General features: G+C 57.2%; 1 protein-coding gene across 5 annotated transcripts in view; it reads left to right on the top strand.

The window, feature by feature from the left end:
• The first annotated feature begins 445 nt into the window (after positions 1 to 445).
• Positions 446 to 14,976, top strand: part of CUX2 (cut like homeobox 2) — a 241,246-nt gene continuing 226,715 nt past the window's right edge. For 4 of the 5 annotated variants that reach the window (XM_070628909.1, XM_070628910.1, XM_070628908.1 and 1 more), the window contains exon 1: positions 446 to 636. In XM_070628909.1, coding sequence (XP_070485010.1) covers positions 574 to 636 — 63 coding nt within the window. In that variant the 5' untranslated portion in view covers positions 446 to 573. Of the gene's footprint in view, positions 637 to 5,154; positions 5,288 to 14,976 lie in introns of those variants that run through there. The other variant, XM_070628911.1, reaches the window with a different exon arrangement.

The following is a 14,976-nucleotide window of genomic DNA, read 5'->3' as shown; positions in this document are numbered from 1 at the left end:
CGGCTATAGGCGCCCCGCGCGCCGGCCTCCCGCAGTCCCCCCTCCCAAACTTCCCTTTGCATCGATCGGCACGTTACGTCAGTATTGATAAGTTTGCAAAAAGCCAAAGTCAAGTGCAATCGCGCGGCACACCGACCCCGGACTTGGGGGGGAGATGCAGCGAGCGCTCCGCGGGCCCGGGAGCCGGCTGCAGGCAGGGCAGCGGCGGCGCCGGCGCCTCTCGGAGAGGCTGCCTCCCCCCCACCCCTCCCCTCCCACCCCATCCCCGGCCGCCTCCCCCGGGCGGGCGCCGAGCTCCCCGCCCGGCGCGCTCCGCCCGCGCCCTCCGGGGGTCGGGGGGGCGCACGGCTCCCGGGCCCGGCGGCGGCGGTGGCGGCGGCGGCGGCGCGGCGGCGCCGAGGGGCAGCGGGTGGCAGGAGGCCGGGGGGCGCCCGAGGGGCCCCGGGCGGCGGCGCGCAGGGCCGGGGCGGCCGGCGGCGGCCCCGGGGCTGGGGGGAGTCCAGCCCGGATATTGAGTGCAGCCATTGAGAAAAGCCAAACTCTTGTGTGTGTGCGTCTGGAATAGCCCCCAAGATGGCCGCCAATGTGGGATCGATGTTTCAATATTGGAAGCGATTTGATCTACGGCGACTCCAGGTTAGTGCGGGCAGCGCCGGCCGCGCGGCCGTGGGGAGCCCTCGGGCGCGCCCTGGGCGCATTGGGGAGGTCCCCGGGAGGGCGGGCGGGCGCCCCGGGGCGGCGGGCGGCGGCTGCTGGGGCTCGCCGGGGCTCGGCTGCCCGCTGCCCATCGATAGGTATTAGGAATTGATCTCGCCGCTGCTCTTTGTTCGGTTCAATCATCGATTAGCCGCCGCGACCATGGAGAAGCGCTAGTGAGCCCTCGGCCCGGGGAGCGAGCCGGCGGGTGAGCGCCCGAGCGAGGCGCGAGGAGGGCAGGGGCTGCGGTCCCGGGCAGGGGGCTGCCGGCGGGACCCCCGGCAGCCCCCCTCGCGCCGCACTTTGCGCGCCTCCCAACTTCGCGGCGCCCAAGGAGGCCGCGGAGCGCGCCGCGTGCCTGTCCGCGCCCGGCTGGGGCTCGGGCGAGGGAGGGAGGGAGCTGGCGGGCAGGGAGGAGGAGGAGGAGGAGGAGAGAGGAGGAGGCATCCGGGGTTGGCGAGGAGGCGGCTCCGCGCCCCGCCGCCCGCCGGCACCTTCGCCGCCGCCGCCCGCCTGGCTGCGCAGCCCGGACGCGCCGCCACCCGGGGGCCGCTGCTGCCGCCCCAGCCGCCGCAGCCTCTGTCGCCGGACCGGCCGCCTGCGCCGGCAGACGTCTCCTCGGGCCGGGTTCTCGGGGTTCGTCTTTGCTTCTTGCCTTTTCCCTCCTTCCACCCTCTTTCCAAGTCTAGATGGGGACGGGCGTGGGTTTGGGCCCGGGGCGTGCGCAAGTTTGCGCTCCTGCCTGGGGGCCGTGGAGAGCCGGGAGCGGCGCAGAGCAGGTGACTCCCGGCTCCCGGGCCCATGGGAACTTTTAAGTGGGAGATCCCCTCGCTGTCTTCTGCCTCCTGCTCTTCCTCCCCGCCGCTCCCCTCTTCTCTCTCCAGTCTCTCCTTTTCTTCTCGCCTTCTCTCTCCTCTTTCCCTCTCCTTCCCTAGGGCCACTGCCTCCCAAACCCCGGCACTGTATCCCCACTCTACCTTTCTCGGGGAGTCTCTGTCTCCCCCAGATTTGGGGGTGTTTTCTGCTGACCCCCTAGAAGGCGGGGCTAGGAGGTGGAATCCTAGAGACCGTGCGCTGGAGGCGCAGCTCTAGCCCCTGTTCTTTCCCGGGTGCCCCAGGACGCTCCTGACAAGCCCCCCAAACCCTGGAGTCTTGCAAACTCTCGGCGGGCTAGGGGGGCGGGGAGCCGGGCGGTGCTGATAACCGCGCGGTCAGAGCGTCTTGGCCTTGACATTCTCGGAAGAAGCGAGAGCGTCAGTCTGGAGATAAAAAGGGACCCACTTTAAAAAAAAATCCGCCTGCAGATCTCCTTAAGTTTCTGCCGATAAGTGGTTCCAGTACCCCCTCCTCCTGGCCGCTTCCCAGCCCCCCGCCTTCCTAATCCCCCCCCCCCACTCCCCGCTGTCCCCTCCCCCAAAGCCGCTGGGCTGGAGAGAAAATCGGGGCACTCAGGCATGCAGTTAATAACTGCCAGTGCCTTGCAATTCCAGGTCCTCACTCGAGTTGGGGCTACAGTTTGGTGGCCAGCTGAGGCGGGCAGGGCCGTGAGCTGTGCTTGCCGGTTTAAATGATGCTCAAGTGGCCTTTCTGGAGGAGTCGGGGGGTGTGAGGGAGAGAGAGAGAGAGAGAGAGGGAGAGTTGGGCAGCCACATTGGGCTTGGCACGAAGGCCAGTGGTAATCGTATTCCCTGCTAATGTTTGTAAATGAGACCCGGGCACGGCTGGGGGACAGCGTCTTTATTTATGATTGATGTTCTGTAACATAAGGAATGACAAGAACGTGGCAGACGAGAGGAGAGGAACCAGAAGGGCTCGCGAAAGCCCTTTGCAGGGTCCTATTGTTATTCCAGGCTGGAGAGAATTTCCGCGGCGAGGTTTACAGCGCTGGTATTTGCTCCGGGTTGGCCGGAATGTCAGTTAACACAATTTTCATTAGATAACTCGTTTTCAATCCGGGGAGCCCGGGCTGGGGCTGGGTGCGGAGCGTGGGTGCGGCTCCCAGGGTGGGGAGGGCTGGGGCCGGGTGCAGAGGGTGGGGGTGGCTCCCAGGGGACTGATTCTGACCTGGGGGGGCCTGGGGGTTGAACCTCGCTCTCTTCCTTCTCCAGCTGGGGGGGCTTTGGTGGAGCTGTTGAGGTCACCCAAATCTTGAATCCAGTTGGACTTCCGTTGATCTGGGAACCCTTTGTTAGGGGTTTAGAGGATGCAGAGACGGGAAAGCAGATTGGAACTGGAAAGGATGAAGGGGGGGTGGTGGAGTCTTGTTCAGGTGAAGGGAAAGGGACCAAGACCTCTCCCCCCACAGGGTGTATGGGGGGGTGTTCATTAAGACAATGGCTGGTGAGTCTGGCACAAACACAAAGGCACTGGGGCGGGGGGAGGGTCATTTACATGGATACTAAGTGGGGGGGGGTGTCCCTGTGGGAGCTGGAAGGGCTGGGCACTTCCAGAGAGCAGAGAAATAAACGAGGCAGCGGTGGTGGTGTGCAGACACTGAGGCCTCACATCTCTCTGCCATGCTCCCCACCCTCCTCCCGAAGTGTTCGCTTGCTCTCCGCCCAGCATGCCAGTGTCCTCCTCCCGTGGTCTCCCTGATGGCATTTTTGTTGGAAACGGATTATGAGCCCAAGCACTTCCACTGGATCATCTCTTGTGCATAAAGCTAATGACTCCTACGCCACACTTTTATTTTCATTTTTTTTCCCTTTCCACTTTCCTCTTATAGAGGCAATAACCAGAAAGGAAAACTTCCGCTGGCTGGTTCTGAGACCTGGGTAGGAGAGGTGGGGCCCCCGCCCCAGGCCCTGTGCAGGCGGATCGCTTGGGGCCCCCTCGTGCTGGGGCCCAGCTGCCCGTGAACGGGAGCCGGCGTGCCGCTTCAATTCTTGGTTGCTCAGCTTGAGTGGTTTTGAGCAGCCAGGTTGCTGAGCGTTCAAGTGACTGAGGCAGCAAAGGAGGCCCGTGTCCCCAGGCCAGACCGTGCTGCTGACGCCACTCTGATCCTGGCCAGAAAGGTGACCTTGTGCCAGCCCAGCCTCCAGCCCTCCGGAAGTATATATTTTTCTAATATGGAAGCAGCCGAGTTATGATCCCTTGCAGCACTGTTTCTGAACACAGCAGGACTGTTTTTCTGGGACTGAAGTCAGTCCACCGTCTTAATGACCTCTGGGTGCATGGTAGAGATGCTCTGACATGTGGTACCCTGGTCCAGGACCCTGGAAACCGCTTCCCCCTTTTCTTTTCTTTTTTTTCCCCTCTGCTGCTAGCAGTCCAGGAAACGAGAAGAAATAAAATTCCATCCCAAAGATAATGCTGGGCATATTTCATTTGGTTATAAGATTGCTTTATGGTGAGCATTACTAATGCAGTATTTTTTTATGGCTTTTCTGTGTATAATCGTCGTAAACGGATTCATACCTTTATGATTTTCTTTTTCTGCTTTACTTTGCCACTTTTTTTATGATGCTGTGGATCCAGGCTCCCATATTATCTTTTTTTTTTTCCTTGAAGAGGGGTAATCAAGCTAACAAGAGTTGAGGGTGCTCAGTTGAACTGAGGGTGTCCAGTCCAAGCGCACATCCGTGTTTCTTGGGAGAAAGGAGGTTGGCTGGGGGGCCCACACAGTATGAGTTTTGGAGGAAGAGGCAAATTCTGCTTGGGGTATGAGCATTTAGGGAGGAAGATCGACGGGGCTAGGGAGAGAGGCCGGATTTTGCAAGGAGTTTGGAGAAACTTCTGGGGAGGCTCAGTTTCTTGGCGAACGGGAGATGGGGCTGGGTGGAATGTTTTCCCTGTTCGAAGTTTAGAAAAGAGCGTGGATGTGATTAAAATATTATAACCTTATCATATTCTGAAGTGCATAAATTTTACATATCAGCCACAGAGAGTTTAGACATCCATTAGAGCTTCTGACAGCTTGACTTATCTAAATGTGCCATCATTTAACAATGTGTCAAAATTCCTCTTTCTATAGATGACAGCAGTAAATAAGCTATCAGCCCTGTTGGCGGAATCCTAACTTTGCAAACTTCGCTGTGATAGAATTGCTGGTGGGGCGGGGAGCGTGGACAGACCGGTCCAGGCCCAGCCCCTCGAGATGGGTTGGCATTAGGCTAGGACTGTGGAGGGTTGAGGGGCAGGACAAGGAGCGGTGGGGGCCCAGGGGGTGAGCGGAAATTTCTAGCATGAGCTCTGTGAATAAGACCAAACAATTGGCCAGCGCCCTGGACCCTTACGAGTCCAGCCAGTGGGTGACCTGCTTCCATCTGCCTCTCCATTTCCTCAGAACCCACACCCCGTGGGCATTTTTTGCAGAAGGAGCTAGAAACAGGTGTTGGGAATTTATTTAAAGAACCCAGCAGTCTTTTCTGGGCATCCCAAAATTCTGGTTTCTCAACTCGGCAGAAATTGCTTTGCAAAGATAGGCTTTTTCTTTGAGTGCTAGAAGAAAAACGAGCAACGCGTCGTCGCTGACCGCTTTTGCTGCCGGAGGTCTCGAAGCTTCTTTTATTAAAATCTGAATTCACAGTGGAAAATTGAGAAACCACGGACAAGCCTGAGAAGCAAATGCGTGGCTCGCTGGGCCCTTCAGGTGAGCACCGTGCTGTTTAGACGAGAGCGAACAGCTTTTCTGATGGTGGTGGTGATTTTTCTTTTTTTTTCTTCCCTTTTCTTTCTTTCTTCGTTGTCATCATCTTTTTTTTTTTTTTAACTCTCCTGTTAAAAAGAGGATTCTATCTTCGAACTTGACATTCTGTCGTCGTAACCTTTCTTCCAGCAGATGGAATTTCAAACGTGAGCACCTTGGCTGCTGCTAAATTTGGTCCTGGATGGTGGTGGACGTGGCTGGCTAGAAATCGTGGTTTTCTCTGCTGCTCTCAGAAAGGGCTGAATCTCCAGCGGTTTCCGGGTTCTCTGATTCAGAGGCTGGGCCGGGCAGAGGTTGGCGTGGGAGCTGGACTGAGGTGGCGGCCTGCCTTTGTTCCAGCTTTGGAATTCAGGGTCCAGTGTTCTGTTTGATCTCTCTCTGGGGATGCTCTCTATTTATGACAGTGGCTTATACCCACCGTGGCAGGTGGTTGGCAGAGGGGAGGGGCCCCAAGACCTCCAGTGGCGGGCCTCTAGGGCTCCTGGGTGACTTACCCAACATCCCCAGTCTTCCATCTCTTAATCCATCACAGGCCGGCCTGTGCCCATCCAGTCTGCCGTACCAGGTTGTTGTAAAGGTGAGGAACGCTAATGTACTCTGTGTACTGGTTAAATGTTTTGTCTTCTGATGGCCTTGAGGCCCGTCGTGGTGCTGTGCTGTTGACCTTTGCAGTAAATTTTCAAGACAAGTAATTCTGTCGGGGATGGAGTTACTTGATTTCTAAGCCTTGAGGAGCTTTTCACAAAAGTGGTTTGTAATGTTTTGTATGATATGGACAATGATTCTCTTCATCTCCAGCCACTCTCTCCCCCTACTCACTCTGCTCCAGCCATGGTGGCCTTCTTTTCGTCCCCCAGATACGCTGAGCACATTCCTACCTCAGGGCCTTTGCACTTGCAGTTCCCTCTGCCTGGGATCCTTTTCCTCCAGATCTTCCCGTGGCTGACTCCTTTGTTTCATTCAGTCTCAGCCCAGATGTCAAGATCACTCAGCCTAAAGAAGGCTAAAGAAGATTCCACAACCTCTTTTACCCTTTACTGTGCCAACGTGCTTCCCTGTCTCTAGGACAGGGAGGTGTCCTGAGGGTTTTGACCTCAGACCTCAGGGTGTGGCATCTCTCCAGACAGTCTAGGAAACGTTGGTCTGCCATCAGGGATGGCACGCTTTTTCCCTGAATAGCCGGTTAATAACATACTCCAGGCTTTGTGAGCCGCGTGGTCTGCGTTGCAAGCACTGCACTCTGCTGCTGGAGTGTGACAGCAGCCGCAGACAGTAAGAGTGAAGGGGCGTGGCCGTGTTCTAATAAAACTTTATTTACCAAAACAAGCAGAGGGCCGGCTTTGGCCTGAGGGCCGTAGTTTGCTGACTCTGGTCTCCTGGTCTACTTGGTGGCTGTCGTACAGGCTGGGGTGTGGCTGAAGTTTTCACTCTACAGTTAAGACTAGTAAGTGGGAACAGACCTCTATTTCCAGAAATTTGTTCTTTACTCTTTCCCTCAAGATGGAAGCATGGGGACCCAGGACGGTGAGGGGTCCCTGCCAGCCCTCCAGACCTGGCTCTGTCCGCCTTCTAGCTGTGTGACCTCGGATGGGTCACTTAACCTCTCTGAGCCTTGCTTTCCTGTCTTTGACTGGGACTAACGATAGTCTCCACCTTGTGAGTGAGAGTTAGAGCGCTTTGAACGTGAGTGTGCTTGGCACGGCCCCAGCCCGTGGTCACCCCTCTGTGAGGCCTCACTCCTCGTTGTTGGTGTGTGTGGAGCGAGAGAAGGGTGAGAAGGCAGCCAGGGCAGCTCCCGGCCTTGCCGCCCCGGCAGCTGCCTCAGAGACTTCCCGGAGGTCGTCCCCTCTCGCTCGCTGCACTGGGCGCTCGCTGGGTTAATATGTTACTAACATTGCACGTGACGTCTTGCGAGCTCTGACCACAGAGGTGGTGGCGGGCATTGCGTCTGGCTGTGGGGGTGTCTGTCTATACTGGTGCAGGATTTAAGGCACTTTGGGGTAAGCTGTCAGCATTTAAAACACGGGAGATGTTCCCCATGAAACCCACCTATCCAGCGTCCCTTGCAGACCAGGAGCTCTGGCCTCACTGGGAAGAGCACGCCAAGCACAGGGAACAGCCAGTGCGAAGTCGAGGGTCTGCAGTGGTCAGGCCAGCTGTGGGGTCCCGAGGAGGGGGCCGTGGAGGCCACTGGCTGCCTCTCTCCAAGTGTGTGGGGTCAGAGGAGGCTGCGTTTCCAGAAAACACGACGGGCCCTGGCCAGCCCCCGAAGGACGTGCTCGGGGGCACAGCCTGCCGTCTGTCTCCGCCGCGGTAGCTCGGTCCCCCCGAGTGAGGGTGGGCTGTGGCTGCCCCTCCGTCCTTCCGTCCCTCCCCTGCCCAGACCCCGCCATCCTCCTGCTCGGCCGAATGAGGCAGCAGGTCCAGGATACGCGTTTGTCATTGAACAGCAGGCAGGAGGGAGTGGGCAGGCCCCGGCGCTCTGGCCCGGGCCGGGCGCCTGCCGGACGCCGGGCCAGCGGTGCTTAAGACTCGCCAAGCCGCCGGCGCGCCCCGGCCGCGTCAAGGGCTCCCGGGAGCCGTTCTGGTCGATTGGCTTGTCCAGCCGGCTGTGTGAGCCTGGGTGCTGCGGGCGGGGCGACCACAGGGGTCACGGGCGGCCCGCTCGGGGGCAGGCAGTCACTCAGAGGCCGCTCTGCTAGGGGCCTGTCGTCTGTTATGAGCGCCCGTGGGTCCAGGTACCTGGGGGGTGTGGTGTGGGCTGCAGAATCAAGCCCTGCACCCTCCCACCCGAGCGACATTTAGTGTGGACTCGAGCCAGGTGGCCTGGGTTCATGTCCCAGCTTTGCCACTTACCAGCTGTGTGACCTTGGCTAAGTTACCTAGCCTCTCTGAGCCTCAGTTTTCACCTATGTAGAATGGGGATAATGATAGTATCCATCTCCTTAAGAGTTGTTGTGAGGATTATATGAGTTAGTTGTGTGAAGAGTGACAGCTGTGCCCTGCACGTGGGAGCACCGTGTAATGTTAACAATAACAGTAGTTGCTATTGTCCGCACTCAGGGAATGTGTACTCTCCACTTGCAGTGTAATTAATAATTACAACTGATAATTATGTAAATAATCACAATAACGGGTAGCATAAACACTGTAATTAATAATTACGTACTGGCGATATCGTGGTGAACAAGGGAGGCGAGTTGCCAGCTCTCGCTGAGCCCACAGACAATGGGGAGGGCGGATGCCCGTCTCTGCGACAGGCGGGAGTCATGCTGGGACTAGACTCTGAGACCGCGTGTGGCAGAACAACTGCCCGGGTCGGAGCCCCAGAGGAGGCTGCCTGGGAGAAGTCACTCTTCACCGAGATCTCCAGGACAAGGTCAGGGAAAAGCATCGCAGCAGAGGGAACAGCATGTGCTAAGACCCTGAGGCGGGTGGAGGAATGGAAGAAGGAACTGAGGGAACACAGCGAGGCTGGGGTGCAGATTCCGAGGGGGACCCCGGCCGCGTCCCCTCCTCACTCTTGCCGCCTGTCAGCTGGGAGTGAGGACGTGCGTGGCTCCGAGTGGATGCTCTCTCCGTGGGCACTTTGCAAACTGTCGAACACGGTAACAGCCTTGAGTGTCACTTTTAAGGATATTCAGCCCAATTCTTGGTCTGTTGCAAAATGCCGCCCCCTGGCTCCGGCCCCTGTTTCTGTCTCGTGATCACGCACAGGGCAGGAGGGTTCAGATCCAGCCATGTGTCCTGGGGCAAGTCGGCTCCCCTTTGAGACCCGGTTTCTCGGCTGTAGACGGTGGGGTGCTGTGCAGTGTTGGCCAGGAGCGAGCGCCTTGCAGGGCCCTGACTGTAGGGGGCGTGGTTGGTGGGGCCCCAGGTGCTGCTCTCGGAGGCCCCCTCACCACTGCCCCCGTGGGGGGCCGAGGGTACACGGGCTCCTCCGGTGGCGCTGGACTTCCTGCCGGCTGGGCTGCTTCCACTCGCCATGCGTCCGTCCTGCCGCGCGCTCCCTCCCACCTTGACTCTGATAAATCTCTTTGCCTTTTAATCCTGCCTTTGTGTCCGCTTCTCGAGGACCACGCTCTCCTGCAGGAAAGATGAAATGAGACTTGGACGCCCCCTCAAGGCGCCCAGTGCGTAGGGAGCGCTCAGTCGAGGTCCCGCTGTGTCTCGTTTGGAGCCTGGGGGAGCTGTCACTCTCAGCCTTGCCTTTTCCTCGTTGTCTGTTCTCACTTGGCCCATAGGCCCTGAGTGATGAGGTCCCCTCTTCCCTTTGTCACCGCCCCCGTTATCTCTCACTCTCATCTCCTGCCACTCTCCCCCTCTTTATTCGAGTCACTCTGGCCACCTCACTGTTCTTCAAACATGCCAAGCACATTCCAACCCCGGGGCCTTTGCACTTGCTGTTCCTTTCATCTGAGAATCTCTTTCCCAGACATCTCCCTAGTCCTCTGTCTCTGCCATTCAGTCCTCTGCTTAAATATCAGCTCTTCAGAGAGGTCCTCCCTACCTCTCTGTCCAAAATAGTTGCCCCATCTCCTTACCCGGCTTCACCTGGTGTGATAATGCATATTTATTTGTTTACCATCTGCCTCCCTCCCTGGGGAAGGCAAGGATGTCATAAGTTCTCCACAAATATTTGAATGATGGAGTGGATGAATGCCACGGGAAGGCTGAGGTGGGGGCAGCCGTGGGGGACCCAGCTCCTCCCAGACCCCCAGCAGCGTCACCCATCCCTGGCTCCCTCCACGCCAGGGAATTGGGCCGGGCCTCAGGCCCCCGCGGACGAGCATTTATCTTTAGCTCCGTCCGTCTCACTTTAGAAACTGGTGACCCCGATTCCAGCCTGGGAGGCGGCTCCCATCCTAATTAATAGATCCATTAATTAATTGCCGGCAGGCTGCGGGCCATTAGTGGTGGTCGGTGGCCTCAGTCGCAGACAGCTCAGAGCAGGGCCCTGCAGCCTGTGGGACGGCTGTCATGGGGCGCACAAGACAACCCGGGGATGTTTTGGGACCCAGAAGGCATTTCTCTCCCGATGCCTGGTTCCCACCTGCTCAGCCCAGAAAGGGACCGAGGTGTCTGCGTGGCAACCCCAGTGCCGTGGCTCAGCAGCCCCGGGCCCCGAGTCTGTCATCAGGCGGGAGGCCGGGAGCCCCCGATCCTTCTGTGGCTGAGGGGGCCTGTCCGGGCCTCGGTTTTCTGTCTGAAGTGGAGCTTCCCTGGGCTGTGGGGCAGGTCAGTCGCTCGCCCGTGGGTGTGCAGGATCCGGCACCTGCCTTGTGTCGGGCGCCCCGCTCGCGGAGCCGACCAGCCTCCACCCTTGGAAAGCTCTGTTCCGTCGTTGTCTGGAGACAGAAGGACGTGGGACGTGAGCAGCAACGACCCGGGACAGACGCTGAGCCGGGCGGGGCCGCTGGGGCCTCCCCTGCACGGTGGCCGGTGTGGATTATTGTCTTTATCCATCAGTATAAACAGGAGGGTGTGTCCCGGTGACTGTCCGTTGCCCCGGGCACAGCCCCGGCGCGCGCTCAGGCCCCTGGCCCTGCCGCCTCCTCTCTGCCGGGCCTTGCGCAGCTCACTGGCCTTTTCTGAGCCTCGGTTTCCCCATCTGTAAAATGGGAGTGAAGCGTAGCCTCTCCCTCGGAGGGCCTCGTGGGGGTCTGATGAGGTGGAGCACGGAGAGTGCTTGGCACAGGGCCTGGGACGTGGCCATTCCCGGGAGGTGGGAGCGCCATTGCTCCCTTTATTATTATTGTTGTTGTCGTTGTTTCTCCCTCGCCTCCGGGGCCTGCCGGCCAGCGGCCACCTGGAGCGGCTCCTCGCAGAGAAGCCCCAGGCGGGAGGTGGGGCCCCTGGCGGCCTTCGCGTGGCTGGCCTGGCCCTGTGCACAACCTGTCGTTTAATTCCGAGACAGCCCTGGGCGGGGAGCACGCTGGGCCCGTTTCCCGGCTGAGCAGACCGAGGCACAGAGGGCGAGAGCGAGGCCGCGCTGTCCGCCAGCCACAGAGCCTGGGCTCGGATCAGGCCCGGGTCTGCTGGTCCTCTGCTCTTGACCCTCTCGTGGCCGCAGGTGCTTCTCCCAGAGCAAGCCCCCGCCCTGGGGGTCCCCCACCTGTAGTCACTGTGTTTGTATATTTCCCTTTATTATCTTTTTTAAACCTCTTAAAACCCCTCGCTGCTGTCATCTCACGGAGCTGAATCCAGGCCAGAGCCTGAGACGCGTGGGGGGCCTGAGTGACACAAGATCCCCCTTTCCGAGCCCGGAAGACCAGTGCTGCCCAGCCGCCAGCCCCGCCTGCCCGTCGCGGGCCCGTTCCGCACGCGGGAGTCCCGGCTGGGCTGAGGCTGAGCACGTATTGATTGCTGCCCTGGCCGTTATCAAGATTTATCTAGTCACTATGGCCTCCCGGTCAATAAATCGTGTCGTTGATAAAGAAGGAAGGGGATAGACTTGTAGGCCTTATTAGAAAAGTTTTTTAGATTTTTTTTAACTGCTAAGTCCGGCCTCCGTTTCCGTGGCAGCAGCAGACCCCTCTACGTGGCATATTTGGCTCCATGAGCTCTTTCCTTTCATGCTGGAACCTTCCCTCATTACTCCGGTTTCTGGAAGCAAAGACTCAGGGCCATGGCTGGTCTGGAGTGGCCCCTGGGCCTCTGTCATCTCTGCAGGCTCCTATCCCCTCCACCAGTGTGAGGCTGGGGGTCTGCTCCTGGGCCTGGCGGGTATTCCATTCTCTCATTTCATCCTCAACGGCCCTTTGGGGAGCGCACTAGCGAAATCCCATTGCGCACCTAAGGAAACCAAGGCCCAGAGGGTCCAGTCACTCGTCCAAGGTCACAAGGACTTGACTGGCCAGTCTTTGCTCTGAATCTGACATTTATTCAGCAAACAGCAAATATTTATTGAGCGTGTGCTGTGGGACCAGCCCAGTGCCAGATGTGGGGTATGGAGGGGCAAGCTGAGCAAATAAATGTGTGTTATGGAAATGGAAAGAATGGAGGAAAGAAATGACCAGATGCTGAGATCAAGATGAGGGAGGCATCTGTGTATTCAGGGTGATCACAGAGGGCCACACTGAGTAGGTGACGTTGAGGCCGAGGCCTGAACAATGATGTGGGAATCAGCTTGACACGTCTAGGAACTGAAGGAAGACCACTGGGCTGGGACAGGGCAGGTGGGGTGGGGAGGGGATGGCGTCTCAGCTGGAGGCAGGACCAGGAGGCCCCTGCAGAGCACAGTAAGGGGCTGGATTTGGGTGGATTCTGTTCTTGGGGAAGTGGGAAGACATTGAGAGTTAGAAGCGGAGAAATAGGATCCAGTTCATGTTTGGTTCCCATCGAATTCAGTCTGGGAGGGAACGTTGAAGGAAGGGAGGGGGTCTTTGGAAAACAGGCAAAGAGAGCTCCTGTGACAAACTGATGGGTGTTGCTGTCCAGGGAGGGTCTTAGTGGCAAGGCTTTGGGCACACAAGTCTTTTGTGGACTGGCACCATTTGGGGCTGGGGGCAGGGGTGCACTTGCCGTGGGGACATGCCTGCTTTCTTGGGAAGGGGGTGGCCCTGTGCAAAGGCCAGCTGGTGTGGGTTCGGGAGGCCTCCAGTGCAAGTCCACAGTGGGCAAGGGGTGTCTGCCTGTCCTTGGAAACAGAGCTGGTCAAGGTGGGAGGGTCTTGAGTTACGTTCTGAGAAGGGCTCTTTGTACACTGGCCGTGTGGTCTGGTTTCTCGCGTGTTCCCAACTGTTGCTCATTAGGAGACCATGCAAAGATGAGGTGACCAAAATGGTGTAGCTATCAGAACCCAGGCCACATGCGGGTGCTCTGTCCCAGGGGGGCGTGTGCTGGCCTTCACCTGTGAGGATGCTGTTGGGCAGAAGAGGGGTTGACTGTCTACCTGGGGGATTTCGGGGATGCGGGCCGGAGTACAGGATAAAGAGGGCCTTTCTCACCCTCGATCTTTGTCCAGTCTGTGAGCACCCATGCGCTGGAAGGCTGGCTAATCACCAGTCTACCTTCCATCCAGCATTCTTTCATCTGTTCATTGATTAAGACTGCTCACTTAGCCATTTTTATCCACCCACTCAGCAATTCATCCAGCTTTCTACTTTCCCATTCCTACTGACTTTCTCCACTTATCCTTCCATCTGTCCATATATCTAATATCGTCCGTCCCCCCACCCATCCATCCATCCACCCACCCACCCACCCATCCATCTGTCCATTCATCCATCCATCCATCCGTCTACCCACCCACTCACACACCCATCCATCTGTCCTTCCATCCATTCATCCATCCATCCACCCACCTGCCCATCTATACATTCATCCATCCATCCATCCGTCTACCCACCCACCCACACACCCATCCATCTGTCCTTTCATCCATCCATCCATCCATCTACCCACCCACCCACCCACACACCCACCCATCTATCCTTTCATCCACCCACCCACACGCCCACACACCCATCCACCTATCCTTTCATCCACCCATCCACCCACCCATCTATCCATTCATCCATCCATCCACCCACCTATCCATCTATCCTTTCATCCATCCAGCCATCCATCCACCCACCCACCCACCCACACACCCATCCATCTATCCTTTCATCCACCCATCCACCCATCCACCCATCCGCATATCCACATCCGCCCAGCCATCCATCTATCCATTCATCCACTTAGCCAACCCCCAACCCATCTTGCCCCTATCACTTCTCCCCTGGACTCTGGTCTCCTAATTTACTTCCATGTAACTGTCCCTGGCCTCCTCCACTCTTTTTGACACATGGCAGCTAGTGAGATTATTAAGAACCCTTTAAGACCCATTTCCAGTGTGTCTCCATTGCCTTTGAGCTGAAGGCCCCGGCATGACCTTCTGGCTCAGTTCTTGTTTTATAGTCTTGCGGGTCTTCTCTTTTCTGGTTTCTCTCCTCTCAACTTGTTCTATGCACTGCTCACAGTGGGATACTGAAGTCTGTATTATTGTTGGATTATATGTTTCTCCCTTTATTTCTGTCAGTTTTTGCTTCACATGTTTTGGTGCTCTGTTATGAAGTGCATATATATTTTTAACTGTTATGTCTTCCTAATAGATTGACCCTTTTGTCATTACAAAATGTCCCTCTTTATCTCTAGTAACCTTTCTTTGGTTTGTTTTAAAGTCTTTTTTTTTTTTTTGAGGAAGATTAGCCCTGAGCTAACTACTGCCAATCCTCCTCTTTTTGCTGAGGAAGACTGGCCCTGAGCTAACGTCTGTGCCCATCTTCCTCTACTTTATATGTGGGCTGCCTTCCACAGCATGGCATGCCAAGCAGTGCCATGTCCTCACTGGGGATCTGAACTGGTGAACCCCGGGCCGCCGAAGCAGAATGTGCGAACTTAACTGCTGCGCCACCGGGCCGGCCCCTAAAGTCTATTTTGTCTATCTGTACAGCTACTCACACTTTCTTATGGTTGCTGTTTGCATGAAATACCTTTTCCATCTTCTTACTTTCAATCTGTTTGTGTCTTTGAATTTAAAGCGTGACTCCTGTCGACAGCATTTAGTCAGATCTTGTTTTCTGTCCAGTCTGAAACCTCTGCCTTTTCATTGGCTTCTTTAACCCGTTCATGTTTAATATCATTAT

This window comes from Equus przewalskii, chromosome 7, assembly GCF_037783145.1.
Source record: "Equus przewalskii isolate Varuska chromosome 7, EquPr2, whole genome shotgun sequence".
NCBI lineage: Eukaryota > Metazoa > Chordata > Mammalia > Perissodactyla > Equidae > Equus > Equus przewalskii.
The sequence above is the reverse complement of the archived record's forward strand: the minus strand, read 5'-3'. Positions and strand labels throughout refer to the sequence as shown.